A 20,219-nucleotide genomic window follows, 5' to 3' on the forward strand; every position below is an offset into this window, starting at 1 on the left:
GTATAAAAATTCAATCTACTAATACCTTACAGTTACTTAGTAACACAGTTGGTTTAAAATACATGAATGTATTTCTTTTCATCATTACTTGGAGGAGTAAAATAATAATTCTAACTATAATGAGTAAACACAGGGAACTTGTAGGGAAAAAGTTTTTTAACCAAAAAAAAAAAGATAATCATTTTCGACATGCCGTTGTTTGTGACTTTATTAAAACCCGCTCTAAGCTGTTTAGTTTGTGTCTGGACCAGTCATAAGTCTCCTTAAATCTCTCCCCTTGGATGACACTAATATGGAGAGGGTTTGTTGGATGTTTCCAGACATTTGAATGTTGTCCACATGTACTTCATGACAAGAGGCAGGACTTCAGCTTGTTAAGTGAAGCTTCTGGATTGTTTTTCATTTCTGTCCCTCTTCTCTGAATGGTTTTCCAGCAAAGAATGTTCAAGTAACTCAGCTGTGCAGAACAGCACCGGTTAAGTAGTGGACATCTACCTAATGCTGCCAAGAGTTTAGCAGTTTGAAGAAGTTAAATTAATTAGTCTAGCTATTTTTGGCTTCAGCACTCTATTTTGTTATAAATCATTTGGAACGTATCCTTTGGAGAGTACTCAGACCATACCACTTGTGATTATAATTGCCTGCCTGCAATTACCCTTTTGTATCTGTCTGCCCAACCGGATTGTGATCTCCTCAAGAGCAGGTTGCCCTTCAAGGCCAGGCTTTTTCTTTGTGCTGCTTCTGGCACTCCAGTGTAGAGCATGGTGACTAGGAGATGCTCAGTAAGTATGTGTCGGTTTGAATAAATAAACAAGGCTATACTTAAGAATTATATCACTTATTGAAACAATGGTAGTAGTTTGCGATATGAAAGAGCCAAATGTATATGAAATGGTGAAAATTCTTATTGTTAGTTTTGTTGCCCTGTAACCAGCACACAGCCTGGCGCACAACAGGCCTTCGTAAATGTTTATTAAGTTAATCCATTAAATTGTGTCAAGTGGCTGTGCTCACCATTTCTGCTGCTCTCATTAACAAATGAACTCGAGTCCCAGAGGAATTCATCAACGTAATAAAGGTCAAATAAGTAAGAATGATAAATTATCATCTAATGGCTATCATGTTTCTTTATCTGGATTCAACTTTTTTTCCCCCCTTCAGGAGATTTTAGTGTGTGGCCATTCTTTGGAAGTGAATATAACCACAAACCTGGATTTCTTCCTAAGTGTGGCTCAAGTTCAACTCTTACATCAGTTAATAGTAGCAAATATGACTGGACTGGAACCATCAAGCAAGGCCACAGAGGTAACTATTACCTGATTTTGATTAGACATACTGCGTTTGTGCCAGCTTTACATTCATAATAGGAAAACTCAGTGAAGTGCTTTCTGCTAATTATTCTATACTTAATTTTATTCAAAATGTGGTCATAAATCATTTTGGTTTGGTATTTTTTACTTTTGAAATTTGTTTGGTCTTCTTTCCTATAATTTTTCATGCATCTTTGCAAAATTGCTGTGGCCTAGCCTCAGAAAAGCCTCTGTTAAAAACATGATTTTATTACCCTGTTGCAGTTTTTAAAGTACAATGCAAGAAACCTGGTATAGTTTTTACTTACTCAGATACATTAAAGGGATAGGCCTGTTTTGGAAGTGAACTTTGTAGGAGTACTATGGGAATATCTTCAAATAAATAACTTGCACAGCGTTTGTTTCACATGCTTAGTGAAAAATGGGCACAATCATAAGAGTTGAATGCCTGCCTAGAGTTTTAATTCTGATCTGGTGTTCATTGGAAGCCTGCGTTATAACCACAGAGCATGTCACTGTGAAACAAAGCTGCTTGTTAGATGCTTCTCAAGATATGTTTTCTTTGTTTTTGTTTCCATACTTCTCCGATTGTATCTGTGCTTGGAGTAAATCTTCTATAAAACCTCAAGTGAAGAAACCGTTTCTCTATGAAAAGGACATTATTTTTGTCGTGAATTATGCAGAAGGCTCTAAGTTCTATTTATCAGAAGGAAGGGGGGAAGAGGTATTCACTGAGAGCCACTTGATGCTAGGCAGCAGGCCAGGCATTTCCATGTAAGTTGGCCCATCTGTCTTGAGACGCGCTGTCACGGCCATCCAGTGAGGTGGAGATGGGCGCTTTCACCAGTGTGCAGACTCGGGTCTCGGGGCCCAGAGACAGTGCGTGGTAACCTGCCTGGTATCACACACGGCAGTCAGCGGTGGGTCTGACCGTTGAGCTTAGGTCTTTCGGGGCTGTGCTCTGTCCATTTTGCCACAGTTCATCTGCTATCACTGTTACAGCAGTCTTTCAATCTTTTTTTATTTTTTTTATTTATTTTATTTTTATTTTTATTTATTTATTTTTTTAGAGAGGGAAGGGAGGGAGATAGAGAGAGAGAGAGAGAGAAACATCAATGTGCGGTTGCTGGGGGTTATGGCCTGCAACCCAGGAATGTACCCTGGCTGGGGATCGAACCTGGGACACTTTGGTTCCCAGCCCATGCTCAATCCACTGAGCTACGCCAGCCAGGGCTCAATCTTTTTTTTAAAGTACGTGTAACAGTTTATTCTTGTGTCATTATTTTTACTTATTGCATTCTTTTCTGTTTTCATACTTTTTTATTGTTGTTCAAGTACAGTTGGCCTCCAGTCTTCTTTATTTAAAAACATTTTTAATGGTAAACTTTTAGCATTCATAAGTGGTAATTCTCTAACTAGATCAGTTTTTACCACCTGTGCTTTCTGTGTAGCATCTTTTTAAAAGGTCTATACAGCTATATGTATTCTCCAAAATGTTGGCTTTTCTTCAATATACGTTAGACAAGGAGTGTCAGACTCATTTTCACCGGGCGCCACATCAGCCTCGCGGTTGCCTTCAAAGGGCCAAATGTAATTTGAACTTTTTAACAGTTGAGTTACATTTATACAGTCCTAAAATTATTTCGGCCCTTTGAAAGCAACCTCGAGGCTGATATGGCCCTGGGTGAAAATGAGTTTGACACTCCTGTGTTAGATAATCCATAAGAGGATGATTATGCAACATGAAAACAAGCAAAGTAAAAAATATTTTCTCCTGGCATTTTTGAGGAAGACCTTGAAGCAAACTGGGTCAGAAGCAGTATTTTACATTCCTGTGTTATCTGTGCCAATTTTGTGAATGTCTCACATCAGTGAAATCTACCTTAGATTTCTGATGTGTTTTAGGAATTTATACAACTTAGCACACTGATTCTTAACTATTTACCTATCTACTTCTAATGCCTATTAGTAGGATCCAATGTCAGTAAGGGACACTCAGCTTACTAGCAGTCCTTAACTGAGTGCTGAGTCACCCCTCGAGTTCTATAAATGAATGAAGTACTGTTTTTGCTGTTTTAAAAATGTGTCTGTGGCCTTTTGTTGCTTCTGGGAGATAATGTTAAAAGTACAAACAATATACTGAAATACAGTTCAGACTACACTGAAAAGTGATTACAATTGTAAATTTTATTTTATGTGCATTTTACCACTGTTTAAAAAAAAAGTATAGGCTCTAGTGTGGGAGGGCAATTGTCTGTGAAAATTTTAATATTAAAAAATGCCTTCAGTGAAATAGAAAAGTTTTCTATTCATAAATGATTAACACATCTTATATCCAATAGTCAAAGAACACAAGACATTTTAGTGTCAAAGAATACACTGCTTATACTGTCACAGTGCATTTTGAAAGGGCTTGTGACTTTTAAAACAACCAATAGGACTGTAATTTTCAAAATTCTTTTTTGATCTGGCCAAGATGGAGGTGTAGGTGGACACACTGTGCCTCCTCGCACAACCAAGATAGGGACAACAATAATTTAGAAACAGAATAACAACCAGAACTGACCAAAAAAAAAATGAACTATATGGAAGTCAGACAACCAAGGAGTTAAAATAGACACGTTCATCTGGACCGGTAGGAGAGGTGGAGTTGGGCAGCTGGGCAGAGAAGGGTCTCGGCACAAAGAGTGGTGGGACCAGACATGGAAGGCATCCCAAGTGAGCAAGACCACAGAAGGCAGACCCTGGGTGCAGGGTGGCAATGGGCAGACCCAGCAAGGCAGCAATTGTGAAGTGAGGCACTGCACGCAAGGCTGACCAGTTGGTCCCACATTTGCATGCAGATAAACCAGGCAAAATTGGGGAGTGAGACAGACTGTACAACCCAGGGTCCCAGCACCAGGAAATAGAGCCTCGGGGCACTGATTAAAAACCCCTGTGGGGGTTGAGGCACAGGGAGAGACTCCCAGCCTCACAGGAGAGTTCATTGGAGAGACCCATGGGGTCCTAGAATGTACACAAGCCCACCCACATGGGAATCAGCACCAGAAAGGCCCAGTTTGCTTGGGGGAAGCGGCGGAAGGGACTGAAGTCCGAGAGAGAGTAGAGCAAGTGCCATTGTTCCCTCTCAGACCCTGTCCCCACATACAGCATCACAACCCAGTGACTGGGTTACCCCACCCTGGTCAACACCTAAGGCTCCGCCCCTCATACATAACAGGCATGACAAGACCCCCCCCCCCCAAAAAAAATGGCCCAAATGGAAGAACAGATAAAGCCCCACAGCAAATACAACTAAGTGACGAAGAGACAAGCTATCAGATGCACAGTTCAAAGCACTGGTGATCAGGATGCTCACAGAATTGGTTAAATTTGGTCACAAATTAGATAAAAAATGAAGCCTACATTAAGTGAAATGAAGGAAAATGCACGGGGAAACCAATAGTGATGGGAAGAAAACTGGGACTCAAATCAATGGAGTGGACCAGAAGGAAGAAAGAAATAGCCAAACAGAAAAGAATGAAGAAACAAGAATTCAAAAAAATGAGGAGAGGCTTAGGAACCTCCAGGATATCTTTAAACGTTCCAACATCTGAATTATAGGGCTACCAGAAGGGGAAGAGGAAGAGCAACAAGAGGAAAAGTTATTGGAACAAATAATTAAGGCGAACTTCCCCAATCAGGCAAAGGAAACAGGAAGCTCAGAGAGTCCCAAAGAAGTTGGACCCAAGGAGGAACACACCAAAGCACATCATAATTATATTACCCAAGATTAAAATGAAGGAGAGAATTCTAGAAGCAGCCAGAGATAAGGAGACAGTAACCTACGAAAGAGTTCCCATCGGATTGTCAGCTGATTTCTCAAAAGGGACCTTGCAGGCAAGAGGGGCTGGAAAGAAGCATTCCAAGTCATGAAAGGCAAGGACCTACATCCAAGATTCCTCTATCCAGCAAAGCTTTCATTTAGAATGGAAGGGCAGATAAAGTGCTTCTCAGATAAGGTCAAGTTAAAGGAGTTCATCATCACCAAGCCCTTATTTTATGAAATGTTAAAGGGACTTATCTAAGAAAAAGAAGATAAAATACATGTATAGTAAAATGACAGCAAACTCACAATTATTAACAACCACAACTAAAACAAGAACAAAAACAAACTAAGCAAAGAACTAGAACAAGAACAGAACCACAGAACTGGAGATCACATGGAGGGTTAGCAACAGGGGAGTAGGAGGAGGAGAGGGGGGAGGAGAGGAGAGAGAACAAGTAGCATAGATGGTAGGTAGAAAGGGTGAGGGTAAGAATAGTATGGGAAATGTAGAAGCTAAAGAACTGATGACACACGGACATGAACTAAAGGGGGGGAGTGTGGGTGGGAAAAGCTGTGCAGGGTGGAGGGGAATGAAGGGGGGTAATGGGACAACTGTAATAACATAATAAATAAAATATATTTAAAAAATAAAAATAAAACATTTTCAAACAAAAAATTCTTTTTGAGAATTAAAAACATAGGAAAGTTGAATGTGGCTGAGTTATTGGGGAAGTATAGGAAAGGGTATGTATGTATTTGTTAAAAATCTGTATCACACAATTTATTTAACACATGACTTGTTTCCTTCTGGAATTTTCTATGTAATATTTTTGAGCTATGGTTGACCAAAGGTGACTAAAATTTCAGAAGGTGGAACCTTGAGTAAAGGAGGACTACTATGTCTCCTGTTTGTTCCATGAAAAATTCATTTGTCTTTCCTGAAGAAAAGTACAATTATTTGTTCTTCCCAAAGAAGCTATTTCTCTCTGCTTCCTTTTCCCTGCTAAGCATGTTATATGAGCCTTTAACTTTAATTCTTTACCAGTCAAGTATTTCTTTGGTTAGCTCTTATGAGCATACAAATAAACCTTTTATCTACCAAAAAAAAATTAAAATGTATATCATGGCATTACAGACAAGTACTATTTCATAAGAATGATGGATCAATCATGGAAATCAGGACTCTAGAAAAAACCCTGTCAATTACAGAGGGGTAAATGTCATATCTGTTCTCAGCCCACCAACTGGTGGATGATGTTAATACTTTTAAACAGTCTTTGACAAGGTTTCATTTGGAAGATTAATTTTAAAATTATTCAAGAATGTGGTAGGGGTGTTTTTGTTAGTAGAGGAAACATACCCAAACTTCAAACAAAGGGGAGGAAAGATGAACAAACTTTTGGAAATATAAGTAAAAACAATGGAACAATCTTGAGAATTATTGCTAAAACCATTTTTAATATTAATTTTAATTCTATGAACAGCTAACTCATTATGAAACTTTCAGGTGCACAGCTAAAAGAAGGAAGTAGTTTAGTAATAAATGACCAGGTGATGGTTCAGGCAAATTGCCACCAAAATCGATCAAAATTTTTCCAGTGTTTTTGCTTTGAAAAACGCACTCTAGGTGGGCTGAGGCTGTGGTGATTGGCGCACCTGGCTTACCCTTTCTAACAAGCTTTCCTCTCTTACAAGATGGCCTTAGTCCTATAAAGACCCGATTATATAAAAGTTGTCATTAATCATAAAATCACAAATTTATGCAATAAGAATAAACAAGAGGAAAATTTTAATTATCCAGACCAATAAATGTCTGGAAACATTTGAAAAAGAATGTGAATAAACAAAGATTTAAAAGATTTTAATTTGTGCAAGTCTATTTATGGAGTAATAATACAGGCCATTTTCATGATCTGTATACACTAAAAATTATTGAAAGATTTCTATCAATATGCAGAATATTATAAGAAACTTTTAAAACAAAACAAATAAGAAGTCCTACCTTTATATTATTTTATTTCAGTTGTAGTCAACAAAAAGTACACCATAAAGAAAGATAACTTGTATAGAATTTTAAAGTATTAGGGTTATTTAAACAGAGAGGATGAAAGCTGAGCAATCTGTCTGAAGTCTGTAAAATCATAACCCATATAGGCAATATACTAAAATTAGCCTGTTAAAATGGTTAGCTTATTTTTATAAAGTAGTGTCGTTTTTATCAAGTAATAACATGAATTTTAAGCAAAATCTGCTAAGCTAAATGTATCAAAATGGTGTAAGTCCCCTGACACTTCATCCTGCATAACCACTTTTAACCCATGAACTGTTTATCTCCATGTTTCTGAATAAAACGAAAAGACTACCATCTCTTGATTTACTGATTTTAACATTACCCATTCACTTTGCTATTTATTGTAAATGAGGATTCCATCTCTTTTACATCTCCCTTCAAGGCTTTCATCTCCCCAATATTCTTGTCATATTTTTTGAATCAATATGAGTTGTTTTCATTTAAAAACAATGAAAATATTGTTCACTGCTTAATAAAGTAACTGTGATTATATGTCTTCTCTTTATGCTCTTGGTTTTCCTGATGTTAACAATTGGCACATTTGCTTATTTGCCCAGTTTTTTAAAAATTTCTACTTCTCTCTTTCTTTCCACCTTACCCCCAACTCCCACCAGTGAGTCTATATAAGGCTGAGAAATTTAACTTTTCACACTTTGAAACTTATAATCTCATGTCAGTTTTTCCCCTGGGAATCACTTTCCTAAAGTTTTCTTTCTGCTTTCTCTACTCTGCACTGGCAGCTCACCAGCCCTGCTGCACACTTGACATAAAGAACCAGATGACAGAAGGCTGATTTTTTTAGGTTAAGGCAAATAGAGAAATTATAGGGTAACAAGTAAGGGTTTTTTTTTTTCTATGAATATTACTTAGTAAAATTGCCAATATTTTATCCTATTTAAAAATGTTAACTATTTGAGTCTCTATACAGAAACAGTGTATTAATATAAAGTATTATAATAGGGTTTATTATATATACCTAATATAGTTTACTTTGGTGTCTTTATAGTTTAAAACAGAATAGTATGTAGGACTTTTTTTTGCTATGAACTGTGATTGAGTATATGCCCTATGGAGTAGTGGTGGACATTTGTTTGGTTGGTGGTGTTATTATTTAGATCAGAAATAACCTGCTTTGGAGTCATGCTTTATTCAAAGAATGGTAAAGAATTCAAAGTTAGTTAATGGTAAAAAAAATCCTTTCATGTCATGGCACACTTGACCAATCTAAGGACTGGTAAGAATAATTAGAGCTAGGAACCTCAGAATGAAGAAGAGGAGAAGGGACTATGAATGGTGGTCTGGTAGCAGATGTTGTTTTGAAGGGGAACTTGAGGCTTGAGGGAAGATGAGGGAAGTAGAGGTAAACTGTGTACTGTGAACTCGTGTGAGTGTAGCTTGGGTTTGAAAGTGGGAACTGACACTGGTATGGGAGAGATGCTGATGTTCTAGTCTGTCTCAAATGCTTTCTGTCTTAAGGTAGATGCGAATGGGAATGGCCACATCACTAGTTACACATTTCTATATATAGAAAAGGAATTGGGAGTTTTGAGTGATGGAGACATGGTGAGCTAGTGTCAGGGTTGTTATACTGAGTATTTCTTTCCCTTCAGAGGCATCTGGATTGACTACTTGTAACCAGGCAATAAACACAGGCTCCAATAAAATGCACATTTAGGCAGAGCCTTAAGTGGACAAGAGGGACTGTGACTAAATACCTTAATATCTTAAAATCTAGACCTGGAAAAGATATTAAGTATTTTACTGCTTATCCTCTCCTGATAAACAAGCCGGTCAAGAGAAACATGTCATAGTTGCCTCAAGGTAGATGCTCAACATCAAGAACATAATAAAAATTTTAATTTTCAGGCCATGCTAATGTTTATCCCATATAGACTTCTGAACAGAAATCCAGTGAATGCATTAAGTTTTCCTAAGGCACAGTTAAACTGTCTGTCCTAGTCTTGGTCATTTTCACTATGGGCCAGATATACTAACTATAGACTGAGAGAGGTATGAAAAATAAGTGCACTGTGGTCCTTTCCGTCCTAGCATTTTATAATCTGGTTGAAAATTAAACACATACAAGTGAATTTATTACTAAGAACTCAGAGCAGTAAATGAAGAGTGATGAATATGCTCTGTGGAAAATTAGTGTTATATGAACTATTCAGAATTGGAAGAGAAGACTTTAGGCTGAAGTGGTCAGAAATCTAGTTTCGTGGAGAAGTTGGGATTGAATAGACAGAAAAATGTGACCTATTTATTCATTCAATAAATATTGAAGCCTTTCTATGAGCCAAACACTATTATGGATAGCCTGGGGAATAGCATTAAAGCAAGAGATAGTTTTCTGCTTTCATATGCTAGTATTCATATATTTAGTAAGGAAGATAGATAATAAATAATTGGAGAATACATATCTACATATATCTACATATCTACATATACTTATATATCTATACATCTAGTTTATACACATGCGCACGACTGTTGCATATATCATTTGCATTCACTTTCCATGTGGTCACACCTAGCTGCAAGGGAGGCTGAGAAAGGTAGTGCTTTTTAATACATGGTTATGCACCCTGCTGAAAATTATTTTACTATGAAGGAATGGGTTAAAGGATATTGGGGTACAACTAACAGCCTTGGCCACAGAAATCTCGGTCATCTGGTAGCCAGAGTTAGAATATTCCTCAGAAAGCAGCTTTGGCTCTCTTCAGTACTTGGAACATATTCTCAATTAGAGCCTAGATTTCTATACAACATTATACAACAGAAATAACATTGGCTTGCAAATCGTTCAGTGCTGCTATTTGGACAAAGATTGTCTTTAGCCATTATTTCTAAACCTTTTCATCTGATCATAGAACTCCCCTTCCTTTAGCTAAACAACGTTCTCCTATTCTATGTAGTTTTGATGGAAATTCCCATGATAAGGTAGACATGAGACAGAGGCCTGGCCAATCATAGTACTCATCCTTTTGACCCAATTATTGGATCACATATGGGCATACTACTCAGGGGAGGGCAGTGTTTCATATGAAGACACTGAAAAGAATAAACTCTTTCCTGTGGATCAGTTAAGTCCAGATGTTGTCGTGCTGGACCTTTCTTTGACCACGTCACACTCTTCTTCACCCTGTCACATGAAGAAAACCTGTCTGTGTTAAGAAGAGGAGTTGAGCTCATAGAAATAAGCAAAACTGAAAGGTAGAGAGAGAAGTGTGACATCACCTGACTCTGTTGGCACAGTTTTAGTCAGTGAAATACACAAATAAGTGTTCTGCAGATTTCTGGGAAAGTCTTTCCTTTCTTTTCTTCCTTGGAATAATGACAACGGAAGTGACCAGCCACTTGTTACCATGTGATTTCAAACATGAGAATAAAAGCCACACACTAGAAATAGACACTGGGGTAGATAAAATGATCCTAACATGTGAGGGACATTGTGGAACTTCTGCAACCAGCCCTGGACTGTAGGGTATAAGAAGAAAATAAACATAAATGGTCAAGCTTCTATTACATTAAAGCCAAACTCAGTCCTCACTGATACAGACACTTTTATAGTATTTTAATGTGGGTTTATTATAAACCCAGGAAAAGTGCTGAGGCACAGTATCAATGAGATGCCAAATAATGCTTGCCCTATGAATTAATAAGCAGATTTACTTAATTCATAGGTATTCCTATTTCTGTTCATTGAAATATAAAAGATAAGGTGTATATAACATACACTTGAAGAGATTTGGAAGAAATCTGATACTTTAATATATATTTCATGGAGACTGGTTAAGTACATATTGTGGAAGGCTTTAAATGCTAGGCTGAAATGTTTTAAGTAAGTAGGGATTAGAGAGAAGTTGAAGTTAATTGACTAGAGAATGACTTCAACAGGTGTGCTTCGAAGCTCAGATCTGTTTTAGGCTGACCTCTCAGATGAACTCACACACTGATAGTATGTATATCTTGAAACATAAATATAGTTACACAGTCCTCTATTCTAATATAATAGGATATGTTGTCGTCAAAACAATATCAGATTATTTCAGTTAGGATTTGAAGTATCTGTAGCATGTAATATCACCCTTTGTTTCCCTGCAATTTTTTTTAAATGCAATTTTAAAATTTACTAAAAAGAAGGGTGAGAGGACTAAGATTGCCCTGAGTTATGTTCATTTGGCTGTAGTAATTACTCTTTCATTCCTGGATATCAAGTAATCATCTTATTAAGCCTACTTAACAGAGGGTAGTGTATGTAAGGAGTTAACACATGCTCATTTTCAAATCAATGTTTTAAAGTAAATACACTTATTTGTAGCAAAATAGAAACCATATTTTAGGGACAAAGAATAGAACCACATCATTGAGGATCTGAAGATGGGGGTTCTTTGATGCACACACTACATATCCTGGAGAAGAATGAGGACAATTTTTAACACTAATTGAGCATTTCTTCCTTTGCCTTTTCTCCTTCTTCCTCCTCCTCCTCCACCTCCTCCATGTAACCACTTGGTTTTAGGCATTTCCTTAGCCCTCCTTTCCTTTCGGTCACTGGCAGTGACTCCCTTGGTAACCTATCCCATGCATGCTAGGTACCTGTTCTTATACTCTGTTTGATAGCTAAAAATTAGGTTTTTCAGGAAAATTTCTTGTGTAAGATTTTTATTTTAGCTATCATAAAATACACAGTACTTAATCCATGTTTCTCCAAATTTCTGGAGTAATGGATATTTCTACCAGAGTAAGGTTTTTATTTCCCCAGATTTTCTGCTGTTATTGTATTTGGCTTCCCTACAACTATCTAAAGAATCACAGACGACATAAAGCATTATACCCTACTGTCGGTGAAGCATGATCAAGTTGCATTTTAAAGAATCTTGCAGTCAAGCTGGTCAGTCTTCATCTCCAGTCAGCCCCTGTCCTGTCAAGGCGCCTCTTCCCCTCTCATCTGCTCTTCTCCCCAGGCCTCCTCCATCTGTCCTTCTATGTGTATTTCTATTTTTAACTGTTTATAATTATAATATCTTTATTAACTCAAAAGATTATCACAGTGACACTGTGCATTTAGGTGCAGTCTTGTAAGTGCCCAAAGAGCTGGCCCATTATTTACATATTCTTGGAGTCTACTTGCTATAGGCAAGCAGACCTCGGCACAGAGTTCTTTATTGTCATCAGTTTCTCAACAGTCTTCTCTTACGCAGCGAATCCTATCATCTACCTTGTGCGGTTTTTATGAAAAGGCTTTATTTTTGACAACACCCCAAAAGAAGTCCACTGGGGTGAAGTCTGGTTATCGTGGTAGCCATTGCACTAACCTGCTTTGATGTGTCCACCTATTGGGTAGTTGCTCATCAAGGAACTCACACACTGTTACAGTGTCGTGTGGAAAAGCCCAGTTTGGTTGAAAATAGAAGTCACCATTTCATGCTGCCTCTGTGATTGTGGTCAAATAGTGCCCCTCGGCATGTTCACATGCAGGCTGTGTGATCCCTTTACATGAAAGATCTGCCTGAACCGTAATGCCCAGCTGATTCAACTGTCCCTCTATCGTCACATGGGGATTTTCTCCTAAATTATAGACACAGTCATGCTGATTTATAGCACTTGTAATTTAATCAGTGATGGCGTTGCCTTGTGTTCATTCAGAACCACTTGGCAAAATTGTAAGTGGCAAACTGGACCGTCCTCTAATAACCCATGAAGCAATCTTGGCTGGTACATTTTCAAACCTAAGTGTTTCATTAGATGACTCAAAGATCTATGTGGAATGCTTCACTCAACAGAAGCTCTTCATTGTGCTTTTCAGAAGGCACTTTGTAAAGGCCTGAGTTACTAACACTTCATTTTCCTGGGTGGTAATACTGACTGATCAACCACTTTCTGGAGCATTACAAATGGACCCAGTTTCATCAAATTTATCACATATTCTGTAAATTGTCTACCTAGAGAAGGTATCAAAATCTTCAGCCCATTTCTGTCTAACCTTTTCCACATTCTCTGCCTTCCAATATTGTGGAAGTATCTACTTTCATTGGTTATTAGTTAAATTACCAGCTATCATTACCTTTTGGCCTCCACCTTTCAGAAGTACTTGAGCAAGGGAAATCAAAGTATCCTAGCTCCAGACAAAATAGTGGATCCAGCAAGGAATTGAGGAAGAAATGAAGTATGGGAGCGGGCCCATATTTCACCGAGCATAGGCCCATATCTGCAACCCATCTCAAATCACCGTGAAGTTAACTGTTCCTCTGTGTTTATAGTCCATACTATTTCTGTTAAGTTCCAGTCTATTCCAAGTGCTTCACTATGTGCCAAATGGTCTAAGTGGTTTTATGGAGCTAGACTTCTTTAGTCCTCATACTAACCCTTTGAGTTGGGGGCTTTTTTATCAGTATATACACACAGAGAAACTGAGTCTCAAAAAAGTCCCATAACTTTCCCAAGGTTACATGGCTAAATAAGTATCAAAGCCAGGCCCCACTCCCCACCGAGAATGTATCGGTTAAAAGAGCTGTTGGAGGTAGTATTTCAGTAAGCTAACCTATATAGTTGTGGGTGTGCATAGGGAGAATTAAGCAAAAATTAATATAATGTACTAATATAAATATGATTGTTCCCATGTAAAATTTACTTGTCATTGTATTGAGTAGTAAGCTGTCAAAAGACCTAAGACAGGAACATGACGTGGTCAGATTCACATTCAGCGTAGGGACAGGTGGATTAGGTGGGGAGACCCCTGGAAGCTCTGGCAGTAAAGTACGGAAAATGAGAGCCTGAGCTGGAGCACTGATTTAGGAAAGACAATGAGGAAAACCAATAAAGTGCTTAGTCTGCATTGGCTTCAGAGGATTATGTAAGGAGGAAAGCCCTAGGAAATAGATTATAACTGATTCATTATTATCCTCTCTGAATAAATATATAATAAATGAGCTGGTTTGTCTCTGCACATGTTGAGAGAAGATAGTGCTCTAGACCATTCTTTCGCCAGCTGCTCTGAATTAGGTGGCTGGGCAGTGACTGCCCTGCTAACAGTGTTTGGTTGTAGGCTTTAGCTGTTAGGGAATTTGAGCTCCCACAGAATGGGATCTCCCTGCGCTTTGTACTCTTGACCAGCTCAGCAGTTCATTTATGCCTCCAAATAAAAAAAGTGTTACTGGACTGTGGTCTTTTTAAAGGCTCAAGAGAGGGTTATGATTTATTTGTTTATTGGTCTTATGTTTAAATAGAGAAAAGAAAGGATGTGTAAATGTCAATGGGAAGGATATAGTTGTAAGAGAGGTTGAAGTATATTGGATGGGAAGGAAAAATCAAGAGTGTAGAGTTCTTGAAATACTGAAAAAATATTAGCCCAAGAATAAAAGGCAGAGAGGTGGACATTAGGATGAAGGGCCCCTCGTCTAACATATCAGTCGGGAAAGGGGGAGAGGATGGCAACAGGTGTGAGTAGATTTGAGTGTTTTAGTAATAGGGGGTTGAAGAGGTGCCCATTTGATGATGTTTTACTCCATGAAATAGTCTGTAAAAACACCTATTAACAAATAATGCAGGGCTCAAAAACTTGAGATGAGGAAGCTGCTTCTTATTCTTTAATTTTTAACCTAGTAAATATAGATTTGAATCTACAAAGATGCATACAAATAATGTTGAAATATAAAGATTTCTAAAAATTAAAAGCAGAAGAACAAAAACAATATAAATTGAGGCTAGAAGTTCTGAATCTCAAATTTGGTTCTTAATTTCCTGGCTGCCAAAACAAAAGGGAGATTCAGATACTTGGGAATTGTTTACAGGTTTTACTGATTTTAGAATGTATAGATCTTTTTAAATATTTTTTTATTTTAGAATCATTTTAGATTTACAGAAAGGTTGCCAGAGTAATATAGAAACTTCCCTTATACTCTGCACTCATTTTTCTCAATTATCAACATTTGACATTAAATGTATGGCACATTTGCCACAACTAATTAACCACTATTGATTCATAATACTAACTACAGCCTTGGACCGGAGGCTTCACGCGTGAATTTTACCAAACATTCAAAGAAGAACTAATACCCCTCCTTCTCAAACTATTCGAAAAACATTCAAGAGGAGGGAAGACTCCTAAGCTCATTTTATGAGGCCAGCATTATCCTAATTCCAAAAGCAGATGAAGACACTGCAAAGAAAAATTATAGACCATTGTCCCAGATGAACATAATGCTAAAATCTTCAACACAATATTAATAAACCAAATTCAGCAATACATTAAAAAGATCATACACCATGATCAAGTGGAAATTTATTCTAGGCATGCTAGTATAATATTTGCAAATCAGTAAGCGTGATAATATCACTAAACAAAATGAAGGGTAAAAATAACATGATCATATCAATAGAAACAGAAAATATATTTGATAAAATTCAGCAACCATTTAAGATAAAAACTGTCAGCAAAGTGGGAAGGGAGGGAACATACTTAAAGATAATAAAGGCCATCTGTGACAGACCCACTGCCAGCATCATACTCAGTGGGCAAAGTGACAAATATTTCTCTTAAGATCAGGAACAAGAAAGGTACGTTGCTTTTACCTCTCTTATTCAACATAGTACTGGAAGTCCCAACCACAGCAATCAGACAGAAGAAGAAATAAAAAGCGTCTGAATTGGAAAGGAAAAAATAAAACAGTTACTATTTGCAGATGACATAATACTATATAGAGAAAACCCTAAGATTCTGCCAAAAAACTATTAGAAACTGGTTAATGAAGATAAAATAAATATCCAGCATACAGTTGCATTTCTATACACCAATATTGAACTCTCAGAGAAGGAAACTAAGAAAGCAATCCTATTCACAATTGCGTCAAAAGAATAAAATACCTAGAATAAATTTAACCAAGGATGGTAAAAGTTTTGTACTTAGAAAATTATAAGATGCCGAAGAAGGATATTGAAGAGGTTACAGATAAGTGACACTATATTTCATATCCATGGCTACAAAAATAACATCATTAAAATCTCCCATGCTACCAAAGCAATCTATAGATTCACTGCAAATCCTTTCAAAATTCCAATGTCATATTTCACAGACTAGAACAAATATTTCAAAAGTGTATGTGGAACCGTAAAAGACCCAGAAGAGCCATAGCAATCTTGAGTAAAAAAGAACAAAATTAGAGGAATCATGCTACCTGATATCAAACTATACTACAAGGCCATAGTAATCAAACAACATGGTATAAAAACAGACATTTAAATCATGGAAAAGAATAGAGAGCCCAGAAAATAAGCCCTCACCTTTATAGTCAATTAATATTTGACAGAGGAAGCAAGAATATACAGTGGGGTAAGGATAGTCTGTTCAGGAATGGTGTTGGGGATGTTGGACAGATAAGGGTAAAAACTTTCTTACACTCATATATAAGAATAAACTCAAGATGGATTAAACACATAATAAATCTTAGACTAAAAATCCTAGAAAAAAAAACATGTAACAGCAAATCTTTGACATTTCTCGTAGCAATATTTTTTCTGACCTCGGTTAAGGGGAACAAAAAATAAACTAAAAAACATGTGTATAGCAAAGGAAACCATCAACAAAATGAAAAGACAGCCCACTGAGTGGGAAAATATATTTGCCAATGATACGTCTGATAACAATTATCAGTAATATCCAAAATTTGTAAAGAGCGGCCCTGGCTGGCGTAGCTCAGTGGATTGAGCGCGGGCCGCGAACCAAAGTGTCGCAGGTTCGATTCCCAGTCAGGGTACATGCCTGGGTTGCAGGCCATGACCCCAGCAACCGCACATTGTTTGTTTCGTCTCTCTCTCTTTCTCCCTCCCTTCCCTCTCTAAAAAAAAAAAAAAAAAATTGTAAGAGCTTATATATAAAACTCAACACCAAAAAACAATCTAATTTAAAAGTGATAGTTTATCTAATAAATGATGTTGGGAAAATTGGACAGATAGGTGCAAAAAAAATGAAATTAAACAACCTTCTTACACCACACAGAAGAATAAATTCAAATGGATTAAAGACTTAAATGTTAGACTTGAAACCATAAAAATCCTAGAAGAAAACATAGGCAGCAAAAACTTGGGCATTGCTCATTGCAATATTTTATCGGATATATGCCCCCAGTCAAAGAAAACAAAATAAAAAATAAAAAATGGGACTACTTCAAACTGAAAAAGGAAATCATCAGCAAAATATAATGACAACCCACTGAATGGGAGAACATATTTGCTGATACATCTGTTAAGGGGTTAATATCCAAAATGTATAAAGAACTTAGAAACTCAACACCAAAAAAAATATCAGTCCAATAAAAAATGATCAAAGGACCTGAATAGAGACTTCTCCAAAGAGGATGCAGAGATGGCCAATAGACACATGAAAAGATGCTCAACATGACTAGTCATCAGAGAAATGCAAATTAAAACCACAATGAGATATCATCTCACACTTTTCAGAATGGTCATCATCATAAATGACCAACCAAGTGTTGGTGAGGATGTGGGGAAAAGGGGAACTCGTGGGGATGCAGAATGGTGCAGCCACTGTAGAAAGTCATAATGGAGTTACTGCCTCAAAAAATTAAAATGGAAAATGCCTTATGACTTAGTGTTTCACTTCTGGGACTGTATCTGAAGAAATCTGGAAACAGTAATTTGAAATGGATGTATGTTAATTACAGTGTATTTACAGTCACCAAGATTGAAGTAGCCCAAGTACCTGTCAGAAGATGAGTGGAAGACAAAGCAGTGGTACACTTACACAGTGGAATACTACTCGGCTGTGAAAAAAAAAAAAAAGAAGGAAACCTTACTTTTTGCAATAGCATGGATGGATGTGGGAAGTATTGTGCTAAGTGAAATAAGCCAGTCAGAGAAACACAAGTACCATATGATTTCACAAGTACCATATGATTTCACTTATATGTGGAATCTAATGAACAAAATAAACTAACAAACAAAATAGGGACAGGCTCGTGGATGGAGAGCAGGTGGACAGCTATCAGGGGAGGGATTGAGCAGAAAAGTAGAAGAGAAAAAAAACCCATGGACACAGACAACTGTGTGGTGAATGCTGGTGGGAGGGGGTTTGGGGGCAGTTGGATGTGGGTATAGGAAGATATAAATGGTGATGGACAGAGACTTGACTTGGGGTGGTGAACACAGTACTGTGTACAGATGATGTGCCACAGAATTATGCCCCTGAAACCTGTAGAATTTTGTTAACCAACTGTCACCCCAATAAGTTCAATCAAAAAGAAAAAAAATGAAAATTAATTAATAGTGTAGATTGCAGCTGTAGTAATCTCTTTCTTAGCTATGTATTTCTTTCGTCCCTTGAAGCTTTCATATTCCATCTGCAGCATGAGAGACCTGGACCATGCCGGTTGGCCTTCACATCCCTTTCTAGCCTTTCCTTGGGGTTTCTGATGACCCGAAGGAAAGCCCCAAGACTGACCTCCAGTGGTAATCCATGCTGATCTCCAAGAATAAATGCCTTTTTGTTGCCTTGAGATGAGGTAGAACAATCAGATACTTTAGAAAAAGTAACACATCAAGGAAGTTCTAATTTATACATTATTTATTGGCAATAACAAGTCCCAACTGCTATATGATATGACTAGTAATGTTTCTTTCAAGTAGTTACATGAAACTGTCTTTTATTTTGTCTTCTGAAATTTGAGCCACTTGGAGAGAAAGAAACTCTGTTCATAAATGTATGTAGATCAGTCTAATTCTGGATATAATCATTTCATAAATATCTTTTCTGCTTAGGTGATTTTGTCTTAATAATTCAGTAGAATTTTTTGAAGTCATTAATTTAGTTATCCTGAAATACTTTCTTAGATTAACTTCATGTCTTTTTTGTTTTTTCCCCAAGGCTCTCTCTCCTCATGGACCAAAATCACATAAATTCTAAAAGACTCCCCCAGCAATTAATCTCAGAATATGTTTATGAATCTATGGAATTTGGTTGTATATCTGTATTGCAAATTCCTCTAATATTATTTTTAGCATTGTCCAAGGGATGGATCTAGGTTTTCTCAAATCTGAAGTTGATCAGATTTTTTTAAAGAATTCAAATTTCAAATATAAAGTTAGGTTTAAGGTCTTGAAACAAATGTCCCATGCAAACAAGAGGTTTTGAAGCTGAAATTTTTTGTTAACAGAACATCTGCCTCAACCAGTTTTGGATGAAAACTGACATTACCACTGTATTAGTTTTCTATTGCTGCTGTAACCCACTGCCACAAATTTAATAGCTTAGAACAACATAAATTTATTATCTTTCAGTTCTTTAGGTCAGAAGTGTGTATAAGTATCTCAGTTGACTAAAATCAAGGTGTGAGCAGGGCCCTGGTTGTCCCTGGAGATCTTAGGGAAGAATCTATTGCCTTGCCTTTCTGGCTTCTAGAAACCTCTTGCATTCCATGGCTCCTGTCCTCCTCCTTCCGTCTTCAGTGCCACAACGTGGGTCAAGTCCTTCTTGCATCACATCTCTCTGACCTTTCTTCTGTCATTATATCTTTCTCTATCCACTTAGCAAGGAACAGTTTTTCACTTTTAAAAACTCATTTAATTAGATTGGGCTCACTCATGACCCAGCATATTTTTCCTATTTCATAATCTGAACCTTAATCACTTCTGTAAAGTCCTTTCTGCCATGTAAGGGAACATTCTCAGGTCCTGGGGATTAGAATGTGGACATCTTCGGGGGGCAATGATTCTGCCTAACACAGTGGCATGGGAGCATAGTCTTTTCTTTCATCCCACTTGGTAGAAATGCCCAATGACGTAGTCTTACTGACTCAAAAGCCAGGCATTAGCTACCTAACTCAGATGAATCTAGGCATCTTGTCCAGAATCACAAACAGCACAACAAAAAGCTGAAGTGTATTTGTTCGTAGAGGACATAGTACAGAGGGAAGTATTAGAGAGTGCCTATTATATATTCAATTTCAATTTGGAGTTTAGTGTTACGCTATTATAATGGTTTGTCGATGACTTAAAATGATAGTTTTTATGAAAA

General features: G+C 37.3%; 1 protein-coding gene across 7 annotated transcripts in view; it reads left to right on the top strand.

Moving 5' to 3' along the window:
* Positions 1–20,219, top strand: part of VPS13B (vacuolar protein sorting 13 homolog B) — a 702,408-nt gene that overhangs the window by 427,414 nt on the left and 254,775 nt on the right. For 6 of the 7 annotated variants that reach the window (XM_036031293.1, XM_028534101.2, XM_036031289.1 and 3 more), the window contains one exon: positions 1,162–1,305. In XM_036031293.1, coding sequence (XP_035887186.1) covers positions 1,162–1,305 — 144 coding nt within the window. Of the gene's footprint in view, positions 1–1,161; positions 1,306–8,363; positions 9,593–20,219 lie in introns of those variants that run through there. The other variant, XM_036031295.1, reaches the window with a different exon arrangement.

Source organism: Phyllostomus discolor, chromosome 7 (assembly GCF_004126475.2).
Source record: "Phyllostomus discolor isolate MPI-MPIP mPhyDis1 chromosome 7, mPhyDis1.pri.v3, whole genome shotgun sequence".
Classification (NCBI taxonomy): Eukaryota; Metazoa; Chordata; class Mammalia; order Chiroptera; family Phyllostomidae; genus Phyllostomus; species Phyllostomus discolor.